General features: G+C 44.2%; 1 protein-coding gene across 1 annotated transcript in view; it reads left to right on the forward strand.

Moving 5' to 3' along the window:
* DNAH10 (dynein axonemal heavy chain 10) overlaps positions 1 to 17,252 on the forward strand; it is a 116,215-nt gene that overhangs the window by 63,684 nt on the left and 35,279 nt on the right. Inside the window, exons 27-34 of the mRNA XM_028480570.2 lie at positions 1,104 to 1,337; positions 3,446 to 3,568; positions 5,601 to 5,834; positions 7,354 to 7,577; positions 13,339 to 13,608; positions 13,743 to 13,926; positions 15,598 to 15,732; positions 16,916 to 17,068. Coding sequence (XP_028336371.1) covers positions 1,104 to 1,337; positions 3,446 to 3,568; positions 5,601 to 5,834; positions 7,354 to 7,577; positions 13,339 to 13,608; positions 13,743 to 13,926; positions 15,598 to 15,732; positions 16,916 to 17,068 — 1,557 coding nt within the window. The remainder of the gene's footprint in view (positions 1 to 1,103; positions 1,338 to 3,445; positions 3,569 to 5,600; positions 5,835 to 7,353; positions 7,578 to 13,338; positions 13,609 to 13,742; positions 13,927 to 15,597; positions 15,733 to 16,915; positions 17,069 to 17,252) is intronic.

The raw sequence follows: 17,252 nt of genomic DNA on the forward strand, positions 1-17,252 counted from the left end.
TTGTGGCTTGTGGGCTCCAGAATGCAGGCTCAGTAGCTGAGCACACGGGCTTAGTTGCTTCACAGCATATGGGATCCTCACGGACCAGGGATTGAACCCGTGTCCCATGCATTGGCAGGTAGATTCTTAACCACTGCTGCCACCAGGGAAGTCCCTCCTTTAACACTTTAAAATGCATATGCAGGGAATTTCCTGGTGGTGCAGTGGTTAGGGCTCCACGCTTCCACTGCAGGGGGCCCGGGTTTGATCCCTGGTCGGGGAACTAAGATCCCGCATGCCGCAGCATGGCACAACCCAAAAAATGCATATACACGTGTATACACATATGTACACATGTACACATATATCCATGGATACACACACACACAGATGTATAAAATACATATACATGCACATCCCCATACATGAGTAGTATGCCCATACACATACATGCCCACACATAAATACACATAACATGCACCTATATACATGTACATAAACACACATGTATCACACATACATATATGCATACATGTATATACAGACGCAATATACACATGCACATACATATACCCATAATATACATACATACATATGCACACATCTACACCACCTATATACACACATACTTTTATATACACACATGCATGAATATTGACAGGGTGTTTTTGAAAATGTCATAAAAATAGGCATATTAATTTGTAATTTGATTTTCTTGCTTACAGTAGAGTAAACAGAGGGGCAGGATCTCATGAGGATGTAGACTGGAGGCAGATTACAGAATTTAGACCCTGGTTCTGGCACTCAGTAGCTGAGTGAACGTGGCAAGCCGACCCCTCTCTGAGCCCCAGTTCCCGCCTCTGTAAAGTGTGGGTAATAATAATCCCTCCCTCACTGAGGTGCTTTGAGGACTAAGGAGATCGTGAATGGCACGTGCTTACCTGTCACAGAGCAAGTGCTTGGTAAATGATGACTAGGATTACCAGAATCTCTGCTTATTTGGAACACTGACTGGAACTCTGGGTTTGAGTTGATCCATGGCAAACTCAGGAAGTGGCTGTTGGGTTGGGGTTCTGTTTTTTCAATCCTTGTGCCTGAATCATTCTTTTCATATTCCTGGCCAGGCTGTGAAGGAAATCCTGGACACGTGGGAAAATATGAAATTTACCGTGGTCAAGTATTACAAAGGCACCCAGGAGCGGGGCTACATCTTGGGGTCTGTTGATGATATTATCCAGTGCCTGGATGACAACACTTTCAACCTGCAAAGCATCTCAGGAAGCAGATTTGTGGGGCCTTTTCTGCAGACTGTTCACAAATGGGAGAAAACGCTTTCTCTAATAGGGGAAGTCATTGAGGTGAGAAAAAAGACACACAAAAGATGGAAAGGAGCTGATTCATAGCAGGAAGGAAACTTTGTATGAGAATATTTTGTGCTCAGAAACTAATGATCCTCTTTCATACTTTTTCTGTCTTTGATTTATTTTGGGGGAAGGGATGATTAGAAGCATCAATCTGAGTTTTTATTTCAATGAATGCATTTTTAATTTCCACGACTCCTAATCAGTGCTTTTTCATGTGTCCTTATTCTTGTTTAATACTGTCCTGTTCTTGTTGCAAGAATGCTTTCACCTCTTGTATCACATTGAAGAATTTAAACATATTTAAAGCCCTTTTCTGATTTCCTTCTACTTTTTATTTTCTTAGGACAGAATCCCCCCCACCCCTTTTTTTTTTTTTTTTTTGGTGACTCTCTTTCATGGTAGGGGGTTTTTCTCTGTGTGATTTTGATTTTTCTTATATTAGGGGGTTTAGGGCTTTCTTGCTTTGTGTCCAGACCTCTGTGAGCAACCCAGGCTCATTTCACCAGTTTTGTGTGGCTGCCTTGTTTTCTTCCTCAGACCATAGGCAAGTGCCTTATACTTGCCACACCCTGAGCTTGGGGTGGGATGAAGCCAGGCCTGCTTCACTGGCTAGGAGTGTGGTCATGCATGGGCTTCCGTCACTTGCTTTTTAAAATTTGTTTTTCGTCTATTACTTAAACTTTTTTTTTTTTTTTTTTTTTTTTGTGGTACGCAGGCCTCTCACTGTTGTGGCCTCTCCCGTTGCGGAGCACAGGCTCCGGACACGCAGGCTCAGCGGCCATGGCTCACGGGCCTAGCCGCTCCGCGGCATGTGGGATCTTCCTGGACCGGGGCACGAACCCGTGTCCTCTGCATCGGCAGGTGGATTCTCAACCACAGCGCCACCAGGGAAGCCCTTAAACTTTTTTTTAAACTTTAATTTTTTTGTTGTTGTTGTTGCGGTACGTGGGCCTCTCACTGTTGTGGCTTCTTCCATTGCGGAGCACAGGCTCCAGACACGCAGGCTCAGCGGCCATGGCTCACGGACCCAGCTGCTCTGCGGCATGTGGGATCTTCCCGGACCGGGGCACGAACCTGTGTCCCCTGCATCGGCAGGCGGACTCTCAACCACTGCGCCACCAGGGAAGCTCTCTATTACTTTTTATTAGTGGCATCTGTTAGCCTGGATATAGTACTGTTTTCTTTTCTTTGTTAGGACAAAATGTTTTTAATTGACATGAAATTTATGTAACATACAATTACCCGTTTTACAGTCCACAATTCAGTGGCGTTTAGTCCATTCACAATGTTGTGCAACCACCACCTCTATCTAGTTCCAGAACGTTTTCATCATCTCTAAAGAAATTCCCATACCCATTAAACAGCAATTACTCCCTACTTCCCCTCCCTCCAGCCTATGACAATCATCAGTCTATTTTCTGTCTCTGTGAATTTCCCTATTGTGGGTATTTCATGTAAATGCAATCATATAGTATGTGGCCTTTGTGTCTGGCTTCTTTCACCTAGAGTCATATTTTCAAGGTTCATCTATGTTGTAGAATGTGTCAGTGCTTCATTCTTTTTTGTGGCTGAATCGTATTCCATTGTGTGGATGGACCACATTTTGTGTATCCCATTCACCTGTTGATGGACATTTGGGTTGTTTCCACCTTTTGGTTAATGAAATAGTGCTTCTGTAAGTGTTGGTGTACAACTACTTTTTGAGTCCCTGTTTTCAGTTCTTCTGGGTCTATGCCTAGGAGTGGAATTGTGGGTCACGTAGTATTTGAATCAGTTTTTGCTTGGGCTTCTGCACAGTTTGTCCTTTGGGTCACGGGGCTCCAACCCCTGCTCACAACTAGAAGCTTCCTCCCTGTCCCAGGCTGGGGTGGAGAGTTTTCTTTTGCTTTTGAGTGTAGGTGTGTATTTTAGAATATTTAGCTCTGCTTCCTCTATCATTCCTATATATTTGGAAAGGAGTGTATGCACTCACTCTGCCCTCTTGCCTGGAAAGTCTTTTGACCTGAGTTGGTTTAAATCTGTCCCGTGTTAAGGTGGGTTTTGCCATACACACCTCGAGGTACCTGGGAACCTGTGTTGATGATAACATTGTGCATTTACAGGTTTGGATGTTGGTTCAGAGAAAATGGATGTATCTGGAAAGCATCTTTATCGGTGGAGATATCAGATCACAACTTCCAGATGAAGCAAAGAAGTTTGACAACATTGATAGACTGTTTAAAAGGGCAAGTGACTGGCTTCTATTTTAGTCTTGAAAGAAGAACAGTGATTTGAGATACTTCTACTTACGTATTTGCATGTAGTATTTTGTCTATTAGTAGCTTCTCAATTTTTTCTATCATTGTATATGAACTTAATCTCTTCAGTAAAAATTTCTGTTAGATCTTAAGCCACTGGCCTATGGCACTAGAAGGTTTTCATATTTATTTTTTATTATAAAAGTAGTACTTGTGGGAATTCCCTGGTGGTCCAGTGGCTAGGGCTCTGCACTTCCACTTCAGGGAGCGTGGTTTCGATCCCTGGTCTGGGAACTAAGATCCCACATGACACACGGCAAAAAACAAAAAGAAAAAAATAGTACTTCTGTAAAAAGCTTGGGAAAATGTAGAAAAGCAGGGAAAAATGTATCTTCCATAGTTCCATCACCTTTAATATATATTTCTTTTATCTTTTTTCTATGTATATGGGTTAAAAACACACTAATAAAGATATTTTATATAATCCTATCTTATAATTTTCTCTTGATAGCATAAGAAACATAGTTTATATTATGAAACTATCTGAGAAAATGTTTTAATGCCTTTATATGTTCTGGTGAGTGGCTTGACATTAATTTAGTTGATTATTGTCTAGTAACTGGACATCTTGTTTGAAGCGAAATTCTTTGCTTTCATAAATAATTTGCAGTTTGTGTCTAAAGTTTTTTCCGTATTTAGGGTATCTTAAGATAGATTGTTTACAAGTAAATTACTCATGAAAGACTATGCTCATTTTAAAGTCCTTCCAGAAAAGGGTGGTACCAGTGGTCACTGCTGCTAGTAATTAGTGGGGTGAGGATTTTCACCCAGCCCACCTGACCTCAAAGCCCAGGTACTTTGCTGCTCAGCGATGCTGCTGTATTCTCCAGTTACGGGCAGCCAGCTCACGTTTTGGATCTCTTTTGTCCATTAGAGTTTATGATTTTTTTTTCTTATCCATCTGCATAAGCTTTTTTTTAAACTTAAAAAAATTACGCAACAGATACCTATTCATTATAGAAGGACTGAGGCATTATAAAAAAGCAAAAAAAAAGAAAGAAAGAAAAAGAAAGGAAAAAATAGCTACACTCGCACGCCCAAGATAACCATTTCAATAGTTCAACATGTATCTTTCCAAAATTTGTTAATTCCTATGTAAACATAACAATAAATATGTAATTATTCTATGAAATAGGATCATTCTTATCAGTATGATCTTTTCAAAATTTAACATCCTCATCATATATTTCAATAAATAAACATCTAAATTGTCACAGCAAATTTTGACCTAATTCCCTCTCATTGGACATTTAGGCTATTTCCTTTTCTTTCTTTTCCTTTCTTATCATTATGTTTTTGCCATTATATAGAGTGGGGAATATTCAGGTGCATACAAATTGCTCAGAGTGAAACTGCTGGCTTTATTCATCCAGCAAATGCTGATGGAGGGTCTGCTGTTTGCAGACACTGTTGGGAGGCTCTGCTGTTTGCAGACACTGTTGTAGGCACCTGGGGAAACACTGAACAAAAGTCAGAAAGATCTCTACGCAGGGCATCTGACCTTCTAGCGGGAAGATGGAAAAAAAATAAACATCGGAAATAAGTAAGTTACGTATATATGGTACGTTAGAAAGTATTTACTTATTTATTTTGAATTTTTAAAATAGATATTTATTTATTTATTTAGCTGCACCGGGTCTTAGTTGTGGCACGCGGGATGTTTGTTGCCGCATGTGGGATTTTAGTTGCGGCACGTGGGATCTAGTTCCCTGACCACGGATTGAACCCCGGGCCCCCTGCATCGGGAGAGTGGAGTTTTAGCCACTGGACCACCAGGGAAGTCCCTGAAGGTGCTTATTTAAACACTTAACAGTTTTTGCCAATTTGGCCTCCCTGAAGGTGGGGGTTCTGGTTTGTCGGGTTTGCTCTGTTGTGCCTGGACCCTGGCAGATGCTCACCCGGGACAAGAGCCGGGCTCCTGCTTCCCTGGCTTGACAGCTGTCCTCTTGACTTTGTCCAGATCATGGGCGAGACCTTGAAAGACCCCGTGATCAAGAGATGCTGTGAGGCCCCGAACCGCCTCAGAGAGCTGCAGAACATCAGCGAGGGCCTGGAGAAGTGCCAGAAGAGCCTGAACGACTACTTGGATTCCAAGAGGAACGCCTTCCCCAGGTTCTTCTTCATTTCCGACGACGAGTTGCTCAGCATCCTGGGCAACAGTGACCCCCTCTGCGTCCAGGAGCACATGATCAAGGTGGGCCCCCCGGCGCTCCCAGGGGAGAGGTAGCGAAAGCTCTGTAACTGCAGTTTGTTGTATTCAAGTCTTCTACACAGTTCGGTTCAACCCAGGGGTTTAAGACTGTGAAACGCTGCTGGGGTTTTTATTTGAAGCATAAATCTGATGAAATCCACTGTAGTCTGAAGTCACACCAGCACTCAGCTGCTATCTGTTGCTCTTTTTCCACAGTCCCCCAAACAACATTTTTTGGAGAAACTAAAGCAATACAGAAATACACAAAGACTAATACAATAAGCAGAGAGACAGGATAGTGGTGTAGCACATCCAGCCAGGTTGTGTGAGTTCAAATCCTGGCTCTGCATGGATTTGCTGTGTGACCTTTGGCAAGTTACTTAACCTCTCTGGGCATCAGTTTTCTTATCTGTAAATGCAGATAACTCCAATTATAAAAATGTATAACGATAAAGATTAAATGGGTTAATATTTGTAAAGTACTTAGAACAGTGCCTGCCTTACAGTGTTGGCTAAAGAACCTTATCTGCCACCCAGAATTGACACTCTTGTTACCAGTTAGTCATATTTGCTTTGTCTCTTTTTTTGTAAAATAAATTTGTAGAGATAAAGTTGACATACTCTTCATTCCATCCCCGTTCACAGTTCTTCCTCCACTTTCAAGAGGCACCCGCTATCATGGCTATGATGTAATTCCTTCCAGCCCGTGTTTTCATACTTTTACATAAACTTATGTGTATCTGTGAGCGATATTGAATGGCAGGAAACACAACAGACAAAACTTTCTCTTGTGATAGAGAATCAGAGCTGGGCCAGGAATAATCTTTGGTCAACTAATCAAAGCTCTATATTTAGTATCAGCCCAGAGCAAGGTTTCTCAGCCTTGGCACTATTGGCATCTTGGGCCAAATAATTTTTTTCTCTCTCTGTGTGTATATGTGTGTGTCGGGGGTGGGAGTGGGGGGCTGTCCCGTGCATTGTAGGATGTTCAGCAGCACCCCTGGCCCCTACGCAAAAGATGCCAGGAGCATCCCTCTCCAGCTATGACGACCAAAAATGTCTCCAGACGGCACCCAGTGTCCCCTGGGGGCAAAATCATCCGTGGTGAAGAACCAGTGTTTTCGAGCAATTCCTTTATTCCAAATAAATAAAGCACTAAGGATCAAGTACTTAATGCAATACTTTTCCTTCAGTTAATGCTGATTTCAGCTGGTCCGTATATCCAGATACCTCTTCATATCAGCATATGCCCTAGAATCTCAAGTGTGTGTGTTGGGGGGAGTCTGTCTTCTCTTTCTTTCTTTTTGTTTAATCTACCACCGACCTTTGCATAGTTCAGGATAAGCGAAAGTACCCAATGAACGTTTGTCATTGAATGAATGGACATCTATTTAGCATGTGGTCTCTGATGCTATTGCTGGCATCCTGGCAGCGCTGATGTGTGATGAGGCACTGCAGGCTGTTCTTTGATTCCAGAACCCAGGGAAGGTATTACAGGGTGGCTTCTCCCACTGTATTGCAGATGTACGACAACATAGCACTGCTGAGGTTTAATGACGGGGACAGTGGAGAAAAACTGGTGTCTGCCATGATTTCAGCAGAAGGAGAGGTCATGGAGTTCCGGAAGATCATCCGGGCCGAGGGGCGCGTGGAGGACTGGATGACAGCAATTTTGAATGAAATGCGGAGAACTAACAGGCTAATTACCAAAGAGGCTATCTTTAGATACTGTGAAGACAGAACCAGGTAAGATTGTAAATGTGATTGTGTGTTACTTTATCATATTTATGGTCATAATGGATCAATTTTCAAGGTTTGGAGTAGATCAACTGACATTTCAAATGAGGTTTTCTTTTCCTGCCGTAGCTAAATAAGCTGATGTATATCTGTCCTGTAAGGATCACCTCATATAGCACGTCTCAAAGTGTGGTCCCCGGACCGGCAGCATCAGGGTCCCTGGGAGCCTGTTAGAAATACATATTCCTGGGCCCCATCCCAAACCTGCCCCAACAGAGATTATCGAGGGACTTCCCTGGTGGTCCAGTGGGTAAGACTTCATGTTCCCAATGCAGGGGGCCTGGGTTCAATCTCTGATTGGGGAACTAGATCCCACATGCATGCCGCAACTAAGAGTTCACATGCTGCAACCAAGAAGTCCACATGCCGCAGCTAAGATCCCGTGTGCTGCAACTAAGACTTGGTGCAGCCAAAATAAACAAACAAACAAATAAATATTAGAAAAAAAAAAAAAGAAATTCTCGGGGTGGGGCCCAGGGATCTGGGTTTTCACAATATCCCAGGGGATTCTGAGCTCAAGTGTGAGAACCTAGTGACCCACCAGAAACCAAGTGTTCATTAAGGTGGATTCTATGTGTAGGTTAATGGGTAAAGTTGTTTCTAAAGTAGTTGATGAATTTCAATCATTCTTTGATTTTTGTGGCCTAGAAGCTTCCAAGCACTGAGCTGAACCATGCCTGATCGTAGTGGCTAAGAGGGCTGAACTCAAAGCCCGTAAAGCATCTTTGGATAACTTTCCAGGAGAGTTGTATATTTGGCAGGGCCTTTATGCAGACATAAAGTCTTTATTATTATGAGAACACCATCCTCTTGGTTTCGCATGCTGCCTTTTTGATTTTGCAAACTGAAAATGTCTGTTTAAATAAATTATTAGAACAGAGCATAATATTTGTCTGATTAGGATCCTGCTTTGTTTTAGGTTCTGCACCATATAAAAAAATTGGTTTACCTCTTTATGTAATCAGGTGTCCATATATATATATACATACATTCAGTGGTATATTAGTAAACTAGCTCTCTGGGGGAAAAAAAGCTTTGCTGTAGAGCATTTCCCAATTCCCATGGTGTAAATACTCCCACATGTCTGATTTCAAGAAGGCTAAATGGAGGGAATTCCCTGGCAGTCCAGTGGTTAAGACTCCACCCTTTCACTGCCAAGGGCCTGGGTTCCGTCCCTGGTTGGGGAACTGAGATCCAACAAGCTGCGTGGCGTGGCCAAAATTAAAAAAAAAAAAAAAAGCTGTATGGAATAATGGTAAGAAGTTTAACACCCCGCCTGCAAAATTCCTCAATATTTGTCAGTTACCTCTCATGAGCTGATAGGAGGTGGCCTTAGCCCATCGTGGGCTGTATTCATTCATTTTACTAGCGTTTATTGGATTCCTGCTCTGGGCTAATCACTGTGCTTGATGCTGTTTCAAAACTGAACTAGACAGAAACCACTGCCCTTCAGAAGTAGAGATCGCAGAATATCTAAAAATCTCTGCAATGTTCTCAAATCGTATGAATTTTATATCTGCATTTATTCATTTTATTTGCCTCATAACTACTACTTTGCCAGGTGTTGCTATGTGTGACAACGTGTGGTTGGTGGAAGACAGGGTTAAGAGAATTCAACCTGATTAATTGGGAAATGTCTGAGCCACCCTTTCCTCACCTAAATACCCCTCTGCTAAAGCGAACTTATCGCTCCTAATGAAGGGGGTGAGTCCCTGAAATGGTAATATTGATTTACTTGAGCGGACATGTTTCAGCATCAGTGAGAGGGCAGGCCCAGGTGTATGTAGCCCCAGAGCACACCCGCTGTCCTGGGATTTGCCAAACACCATCATGTTCATCTTAGCTCTGCCCTGAACCACTTTATTTTCTCTGGTTACAGTGTTTCCACCTTTCCTGGTTTCCTACTTCCCAGGTTTGTTGCCTTTGGCAAGATCCATCTTTGTTCATTTCAGTACCATCCTCTGGACCTCCATCACCTTTGTTACATCTCTCTTGTGTGTCAGGACCAAAACTATACATACTATTTAGGTTTTAGAGGCACCGCACAATTTTAACACAAGACATTAAAGCCAAATACTTATTATTGTTTTAAACATTCTTTAAAATTTATTTTGCCATTAATGTCCATCATCACGATAATGACTCGTCATTTGCAGTCACTTTTACTGGATTGGAACTTATAGCTCTGGGTCCGTTATTTTTTTAGGTACGATTTAGAAGAAAAGTTTGCCCTAATGTGTTTCAAGGCACGTACCAGCTTTGGAAATTAGTATGTCAGTAGGGGAAATCCAAGCGGCTGATAAACATATGAAAAGAGGAAAGACTTCCCTGGTCATCAAGGATCTGCAGATTAAGGCCGAATGAGATATTGTTTTGTTCACCTTTCAGATTGGCAAAAATTCAAAAGAATATAATGCCTAGTGCTGGAGAGGGTGCGGTGAGAGGACAGCACTGTGCATGGCTGGTGGGGGGACGGATTGCTACAACGTTTTAAAGTAATCTGACTATTCCTGTTAAAATAAACTATCAAAAAAGTGCTTTTGTACTGGTTGCCCTGCACTTGGGATTCTGGTCCGTAACACTAGAAGCCGCTCTGACTCCTCAGGATGTGCATAAAGCAGGGTTTCTCACCATCGGTGCTGTTGACATCTGCGGCCGGATAATTCTTTGCTGTGGGGAGACGGTGCTGTTTATTGTAGGATGTTTAGCAGCCTCCCTGGCCTCTAGCACCCACTAGATGCCAGCAATACCCTTTCCCCCAGTTGTGACAGCCAAAAATGCCTCCAGACAGTGCCAAACGATGTAGAGAGACGTTTACCGTGGTATTGTTTGTATTGGCAAAAGAACTGGAAGCAACTTGAATAGACATCATTGCAGAAACGTCTGCTTCAATTGCGATACTTTGATGCTCTGAAATATCGTCCAGCTTTGACGAGGACCGGGTCAGACCTATGTCCGTTGACCTAGACGCATGCCCACTAGAACCAATAGGTGAGAAAAGCAAGGTGCAGTGTAGCTTGTGTTCCCTGATGCCGATTTTGGAGAAACAGCCCTCACAAGCCCTTCTCCTCATATTTGTGTATCTTGAACTTTGAACAGGTTTGTATGAGAATAGAAAAGAGTGCCGAGTGACACTCAGGAAACTATAACAAGGAACCACGGGGGAGTGTGGTCAGAGCTAATTAATTTTTTTGTTGGAATTTTTAAAAATTAAAAAATTCTTACAGTATGCCCATAATGTTAAATAATTTTTTTTTTTTTTTTTGTGGTATGTGGGCCTCCCTCTGTTGTGGCCTCTCCCGTTGCGGAGCACAGGCTCCGGACGCGCAGGCCCAGCGGCCATGGCTCACGGGCCCAGCCGCTCCACGGCATATGGGATCTTCCCGGACCGGGGCGCAAACCCGTGTCCCCTGCATCGGCAGGCGGACGCGCAACCACTGCGCCACCAGGGAAGCCCCTGTTAAATAATTTTTAAACATCTGTAAAGACACATCTTTAAAGTGATCTGGCATCTTTTACACAGTCGTGCACCTGTAACTTTTTCATGTGCGTGTCTCTGTTGGCCTGGTGTTTTACTATCTGCCCAGAAGTTTTATCCTCCTTTGCTTACCTGCAGCTCATACTTTGCCTTCCCTATTCCAGATCAAAGAAATAGATTTTTTTTAAATTGAAGTATAGTTGATTTACCATATTGTGTTAGTATCAGGTGTACAGCAAAGTGATTCAGTTATACACACACTCATATATATATACATTCCTGATTCTTTTCCTTTATAGGTTACTACAAGATACTGAATATAATTCCCTGTACTATACAGTAAATCCTTGTTACTTATCTATTTTATGTATATTGGTTCGTATCTGTTAATCCCATACTCCTAATTTATTTCCCACCTTCCTGTTTAGTAACCATAAGTTTGTTTTCTATGTCTGAGTCTGTTTCTGTTTCATAAATAAGTTCATTTGTATTATTTTTTAGATTCCACATATAAGTGATATCATATGATGTTTGTCTTTGTCTGACTTACTTCACTGAGTATGATAATCTCTAGGTCCATCCATGTTGCTGCAAATGGCATTATTTCATTCTGTTTTATGACTGAGTAATATTCCATTGTATTAGGTTGCTTCCATGGCCTGGCTATTGTAAATAGTGCTGCTGTAAACATTGAGGTGCATACATCTTTTTGTTTTGGCCGCACCGCGCAGCTTGTGGATCTTAGTTCCCTGACCAGGGATTGAACCCACACCCCCTGCAGTGGAAGCGTGGAGTGTTAACCACTGGACCGCCAGGGAAGTCCCCATATATCTTTTTGAATTAGAATTTTTGTCTTTTCCGGATATCTGCCCAGGAGTGGGATTGCTAGATCATACGGTAACTCTATTTTTAGTTTTTGAAGAAGCCTCCATACTGTTCTCTGTAGTGGCTGCACCAGTTTACATTCCCACCAACAGTGTAGGAGGGTTCCCTTTGCTCCACACCCTCTCCAGCGTTTATGTTTGTAGACTTTTTGATGATGGCCATTCTGACCGGTGTGAGGTGCTACCTCATTGCAGTTTTGATTTGCATTTATCTAGTAATTAGCATTGTTGAGCATCTTTTCATGTGCCTGTTGGCCATCTGTATGAAAGAAATAGATTCTTTTTTTTTTTTTTTTTGCGGTACGCGGACCCCTCACCGTTGTGGCCTCTCCCGCCGCGGAGCACAGGCTCCGGACGCGCAGGCCCAGTGGCCATGGCTCACGGGCCCAGCCGCTCCGCGGCACGTGGGATCCTCCCGGACCGGGGCACGAACCCGCGGCCCCTGCATCGGCAGGCGGACTCTCCACCACTGCGCCACCAGGGAAGCCCGAAATAGATTCTTTTTTAAATATTTTAATTTTATTGGAGCATAGTTGATTTACAATGTTGTGTCTACATAACATTGTAGTTTTAGTGTGTACAGCAAAGTGATTCAGTTATACATATACATATATTCGTTTTCTTTTTTTCATATTCTTTTCTCATATAGGTTATCACAGAATATTGGGTAGAGTTCCCTGAGCTATACAGTAGGTCCTTGTTGGTTATCTGTCCTACATATAGTAGTGTATGTATGTTCATCCGAAGCTCCTGATTTATCACTCCTGCACAAGTTTCCCATTTGGTAACCATGAGTTTGTTTTCGATATCTATGTCTGCTTCTCTGTTGTAAATAAGTTCATTTGTATCTTTTTAAAAAATTAGATTCCACATATGAGTGCTGTCATATGATATTTGTCTTTCTCTGTGTGACTTGCTTCACTGAGTATGATAATCTCTAGGTCCGTCCATGTTGCTGCAAATGGCATTGTTTCATTCTTTTTATGACTGGGTAATAGTCCATTGTGTAAATGTACCACATCTTCTTTATCCATTCCTCTGTCGATGGACATTTAGGTTACTTCCATGTCTTGGCTATTGTAAATCGTGCAGCAGTGAACATTGGGGTGCATGTATCCTTTCGGGTTATGGTTTTCTCCGGGTATATGTCTAGGAGTGGGATTGCTGGATCATATGGTAGTTCTATTTTAAGTTTTTTAAAGGAAGCTCCTTACTGTTCTCCTTAGTAGCTGTACCAATTTACAACAGTGTACAGCAGGATTTCCTTTTGAAAGAATTAGATTCTTGACAGGACCGTTTTCGGTCCCAATCCTGGGACGATCTCGTTGAAGATGTGCTTTTCCTTTAGGGTCGACTGGGTGCTCCTGTACCAAGGGATGGTGGTGCTGGCCGCCAGCCAGGTGTGGTGGACCTGGGAGGTGGAAGATGTCTTCCGTAAAGTGCAGCGAGGGGAGAAGCAGGCCATGAAGAACTACGGCCGGAAGATGCACCGGCAGATTGATGAGCTGGTCACTCGGATCACCATGTCCTTAAGCAGAAACGACAGAAAGAAATACAACACCGTCCTCATCATCGACGTGCACGCCCGAGATATAGTTGACTCTTTCATACGGGGCAGGTAGGGGCCTGGCGTCTCGAAACCTCTCTCTTGTCGTCCTCTGGCCTCTCTCAGCATCTCTCCTTCCTACCCCTTGTCCACCTTCTGCTGCATTTCTTTCTCTCTTCACTTATCCCCCGTTGCTCACCTTCCAGCATTCTCGAGGCCCGGGAGTTCGAATGGGAAAGTCAGCTGCGGTTTTACTGGGACCGAGAACCAGATGAGCTGAACATCCGCCAGTGCACGGGGACCTTCAGCTACGGCTACGAGTACATGGGTTTGAACGGGAGGCTGGTTATCACGCCCCTTACGGACCGGATTTACCTGACTCTCACTCAGGTGATTGGCAGCCTGGGTCTCTTGGTGATCGTTCACCTGGGGTTATGTGTTTTTCTCTAAGGGTGACTGTGGTAATTGTGATGGTGTACTGGGTTGACCAGTGTCCCCTACCCTGCCCCAAATTCAGGTCTGCTCGGAAGCTCGGATGTGACCTTATTTAGAAATAAGGTCTTGGCAGATCGAATTAGTTAAGGATTGGGGTGAGAACATCCTGGATTAGGGGCCTAATACCAGTGACTAATGTCCTTGTAAGAAGAGAAGAGAACACAGAGACACAGAGAAAGTGATGTGAAGACGGAGACAGAGACGGGAGGGAGGCGGCCACAAGCCAGGGACACCTGGGGCCACCAGAAGCTGGAAGAGGCCAGGAAGGATCCTCCCCTGGAGCCTTCGGAAGGAGTGTGGCCCTGCCCACACCTTGATTTCAGACTTTTAGCCTCCAGAACTGTGAAAGAATACACTTCTGTTGTTTTAAGCCAGCCAGTTTGTGGTTCTTTGTTGCAGGCAGCCCCAGGAAGTTAATGCTGAGAGTAAAGGATGTTACACTTTCAAAATCTATAAAAGAGTTTCCATTTGGAATATGACCTACGTGCCACCTTTTGTGATTGGGCTGTTTCAAGTTCAGGCGGCCCCTCAAACCACCCTCCGGTTCAATAGTTTGCTAAAAGGAATGACAGGATTCAGTAAAGCCATTGTCATCGTGGTTATGGTTTTCGCAGCAAATGGATACAGATCAAAATCAGCAATGGGAGGAAGCATAGGACAGGGTCCAGGAGATTTCAGCCTTCAGTTTCCTCTCTGATGCAGCTGTCCAGACGCATCGTTTCCTCTGGCAGCTCTGTGTGGCCGCGCGTGTGAAGTCCTGCTACCCAGGGAAGCCCAGCGAGCCTCGGTGGCCAACGCTTTAACTGGGGGCTTGTCATGCACACATGACTGACCCCCCGAACGATTGACCTTAGTCCCCAGACCCTGCGGAAGTTGACCTGATGATACCATGTGGCCCAAGGCTGCCACCATAAATCACACTGTTAGACTGTCCGGCGTGGCCCAAGGTCCCCAGATAAACAAGGACACCCTTCTCAGGCAGGGCATTCTGAGGGCTTAGAGGTCAGCTCCTAGGATCTAGAGACCAAGGGCCAAACCTTTCTTTGGGCAAAATTAATCCTTCCCTGCACAGATGTCCATGCTTCCATCAGCCTCAGCTCTGGGAACTGCTAGGCCTTGTCCTCAGGGTGGGTACAGAGTCCAGCATATTGCAGAGTCCCTGGTGCACTGGGTCCTATATAATGGGGGGCGGGGGGGGGCGGTGGTCAGTGGAGGTCAACGGAGAAAGACAGAAAAGAAACGTTAAAAATGGTGACTGTCAGGGACTTCCCTGGCGGTCCAGTGGTTAAGACTTCGCCCTCCAATGCAGGGGGTGCGGGTTCGCTCCCTGTTCCGGGAGCTGAGATCGCACATGCCTCGGGGCCAAAAAACCAAAACACAAAACAGAAGCGATATTGTAACAAATTCAATAAAGACTTAAAAAAAGTGGTGACTGTCAGAAAAGGTGAGTGTGAACTGGTCCATTGCCATTTATATATTCCTGCATAGACTGTCACAAACTGGGAATTGACACCTGTTTCTCTCCGTGAATCAGACAACGTATGTTTTGCGTTTGGCTTCTAACAGGCGCTGTCCATGTATCTGGGTGGGGCCCCTGCTGGCCCAGCAGGGACTGGCAAAACTGAGACCACCAAGGACCTGGCCAAAGCCTTGGGCTTGCTCTGTGTTGTAACCAACTGCGGCGAAGGCATGGATTACAAAGTAAGTCCCTGGCGTCACTTCTGGTACGGTCTTCTTAGGCAGAGGGCTAAAAGGGGGACAGCGTGGGAAGGCATTTCACCTCATACGCTTCCATGAGATGACATGGTGACAGCTGGAGGAACATAGTAGGAAACGTTTCACCATCGCAGTCTAGGAACTTGGCTGTATCTCTTTGTTAGCAGCATGTAGAGCAAGAGTCCCAAACTAAATGCCCACTGGAGTCAGCTAGATAGTGTAGATGAATAAAGCAGCAGACAGACGATAGAGAGTGGTGGGGACTGTGGCCAACTGGAAAGCAAAGCTCCATCTAAAGGGGGAGCCGCTATTGAGCTTAGGTCAATTGTTGCCACTTGGAAAAGTGGACCCAGTGTTGTTAGATTTTCCATCATCTCAAGAGAAGCCAGAAATCTGGGTTTTTACATTAAAATCCTTAATTTGTGAAATCCTTGAACTTAATTACAAAACAGAAATAGAGTCACAGATGTAGAAAACAAACTTATGGTTACCAGGGGGAAAGGGGAGGAGGGATAAGTTGGGAGATTGGGATGGACATATATACACTGCTCTGTATAAACTAGATAACTGGTAAGGACCTGCTGTGTAGCACAGGGAACTCTACTCAATACTCTGTAATGACCTAGATGGGAAAAGAATCTGAAAAAGAGTGGATGTATGTATACGTGTAACTGATTCACTGTGCCGTACAGCAGAAACTAACACAACATTGTAAATCAACTATAGTCCAATACAAATTTTCTAAAAAAATCCTTAATTTGTGAAATCCTATGAGTGGGAGCTGGCCCACGAGAGGCCTTGGAAATCTTGCCAGGAAGACCCACTGCTGGGGTGGCTCTTCCTGCCAATCTGATGAGCGTCATTTGCTTTTTTTATTTTTAAGATTTTTATTGGCGTAGAGCTGCTTTACACTGTTGTGTTAGTTTCTGCTGTACAGCAAAGTGAATCAGCTATACGTATACATATATCCCCTCTTTTTTGGATTTTTTGGATTTTTTGGATTTCTTTCCCATTTATCTCACTACAGAGCACTGAGTAGAGTCCCCGGTGCTATACAGTAGGTTCTGATCGTCGTTCGCTTTTAATTTAGAAAATGGTATCCATACATGGATTGCTTGCAGTTTTCAAAATGAAGATTGCCCTTGTCCTGACACTTCTTTCATCCTAGGCCATCGGGAAGATTTTCTCGGGCCTTGCTCAGTGTGGGGCTTGGGGCTGTTTTGACGAGTTTAATCGCATCGATGCCTCCGTGCTCTCAGTCATCTCGTCCCAGATCCAGACGATCCGAAACGCTCTGATCCATCAGTTGACCAGGTTCCAGGTGAGGATAAGCGTGAAGCCAGCCCGGGTCATGTCCCCAGGCTGGGAACGTGCTGAAATATCAGGTGGTGGGGCTTCCCTGGTGGCGCAGTGGTGGAGAGTCCGCCTGCCGATGCGGGGGACGCGGGTTCGTGCCCCGGTCCGGGAAGATCCCACGTGCCGCGGAGCGGCTGGGCCCGTGAGCC

Source organism: Physeter macrocephalus, chromosome 19 (genome assembly GCF_002837175.3).
Source record: "Physeter macrocephalus isolate SW-GA chromosome 19, ASM283717v5, whole genome shotgun sequence".
Taxonomy (NCBI): Eukaryota; Metazoa; Chordata; class Mammalia; order Artiodactyla; family Physeteridae; genus Physeter; species Physeter macrocephalus.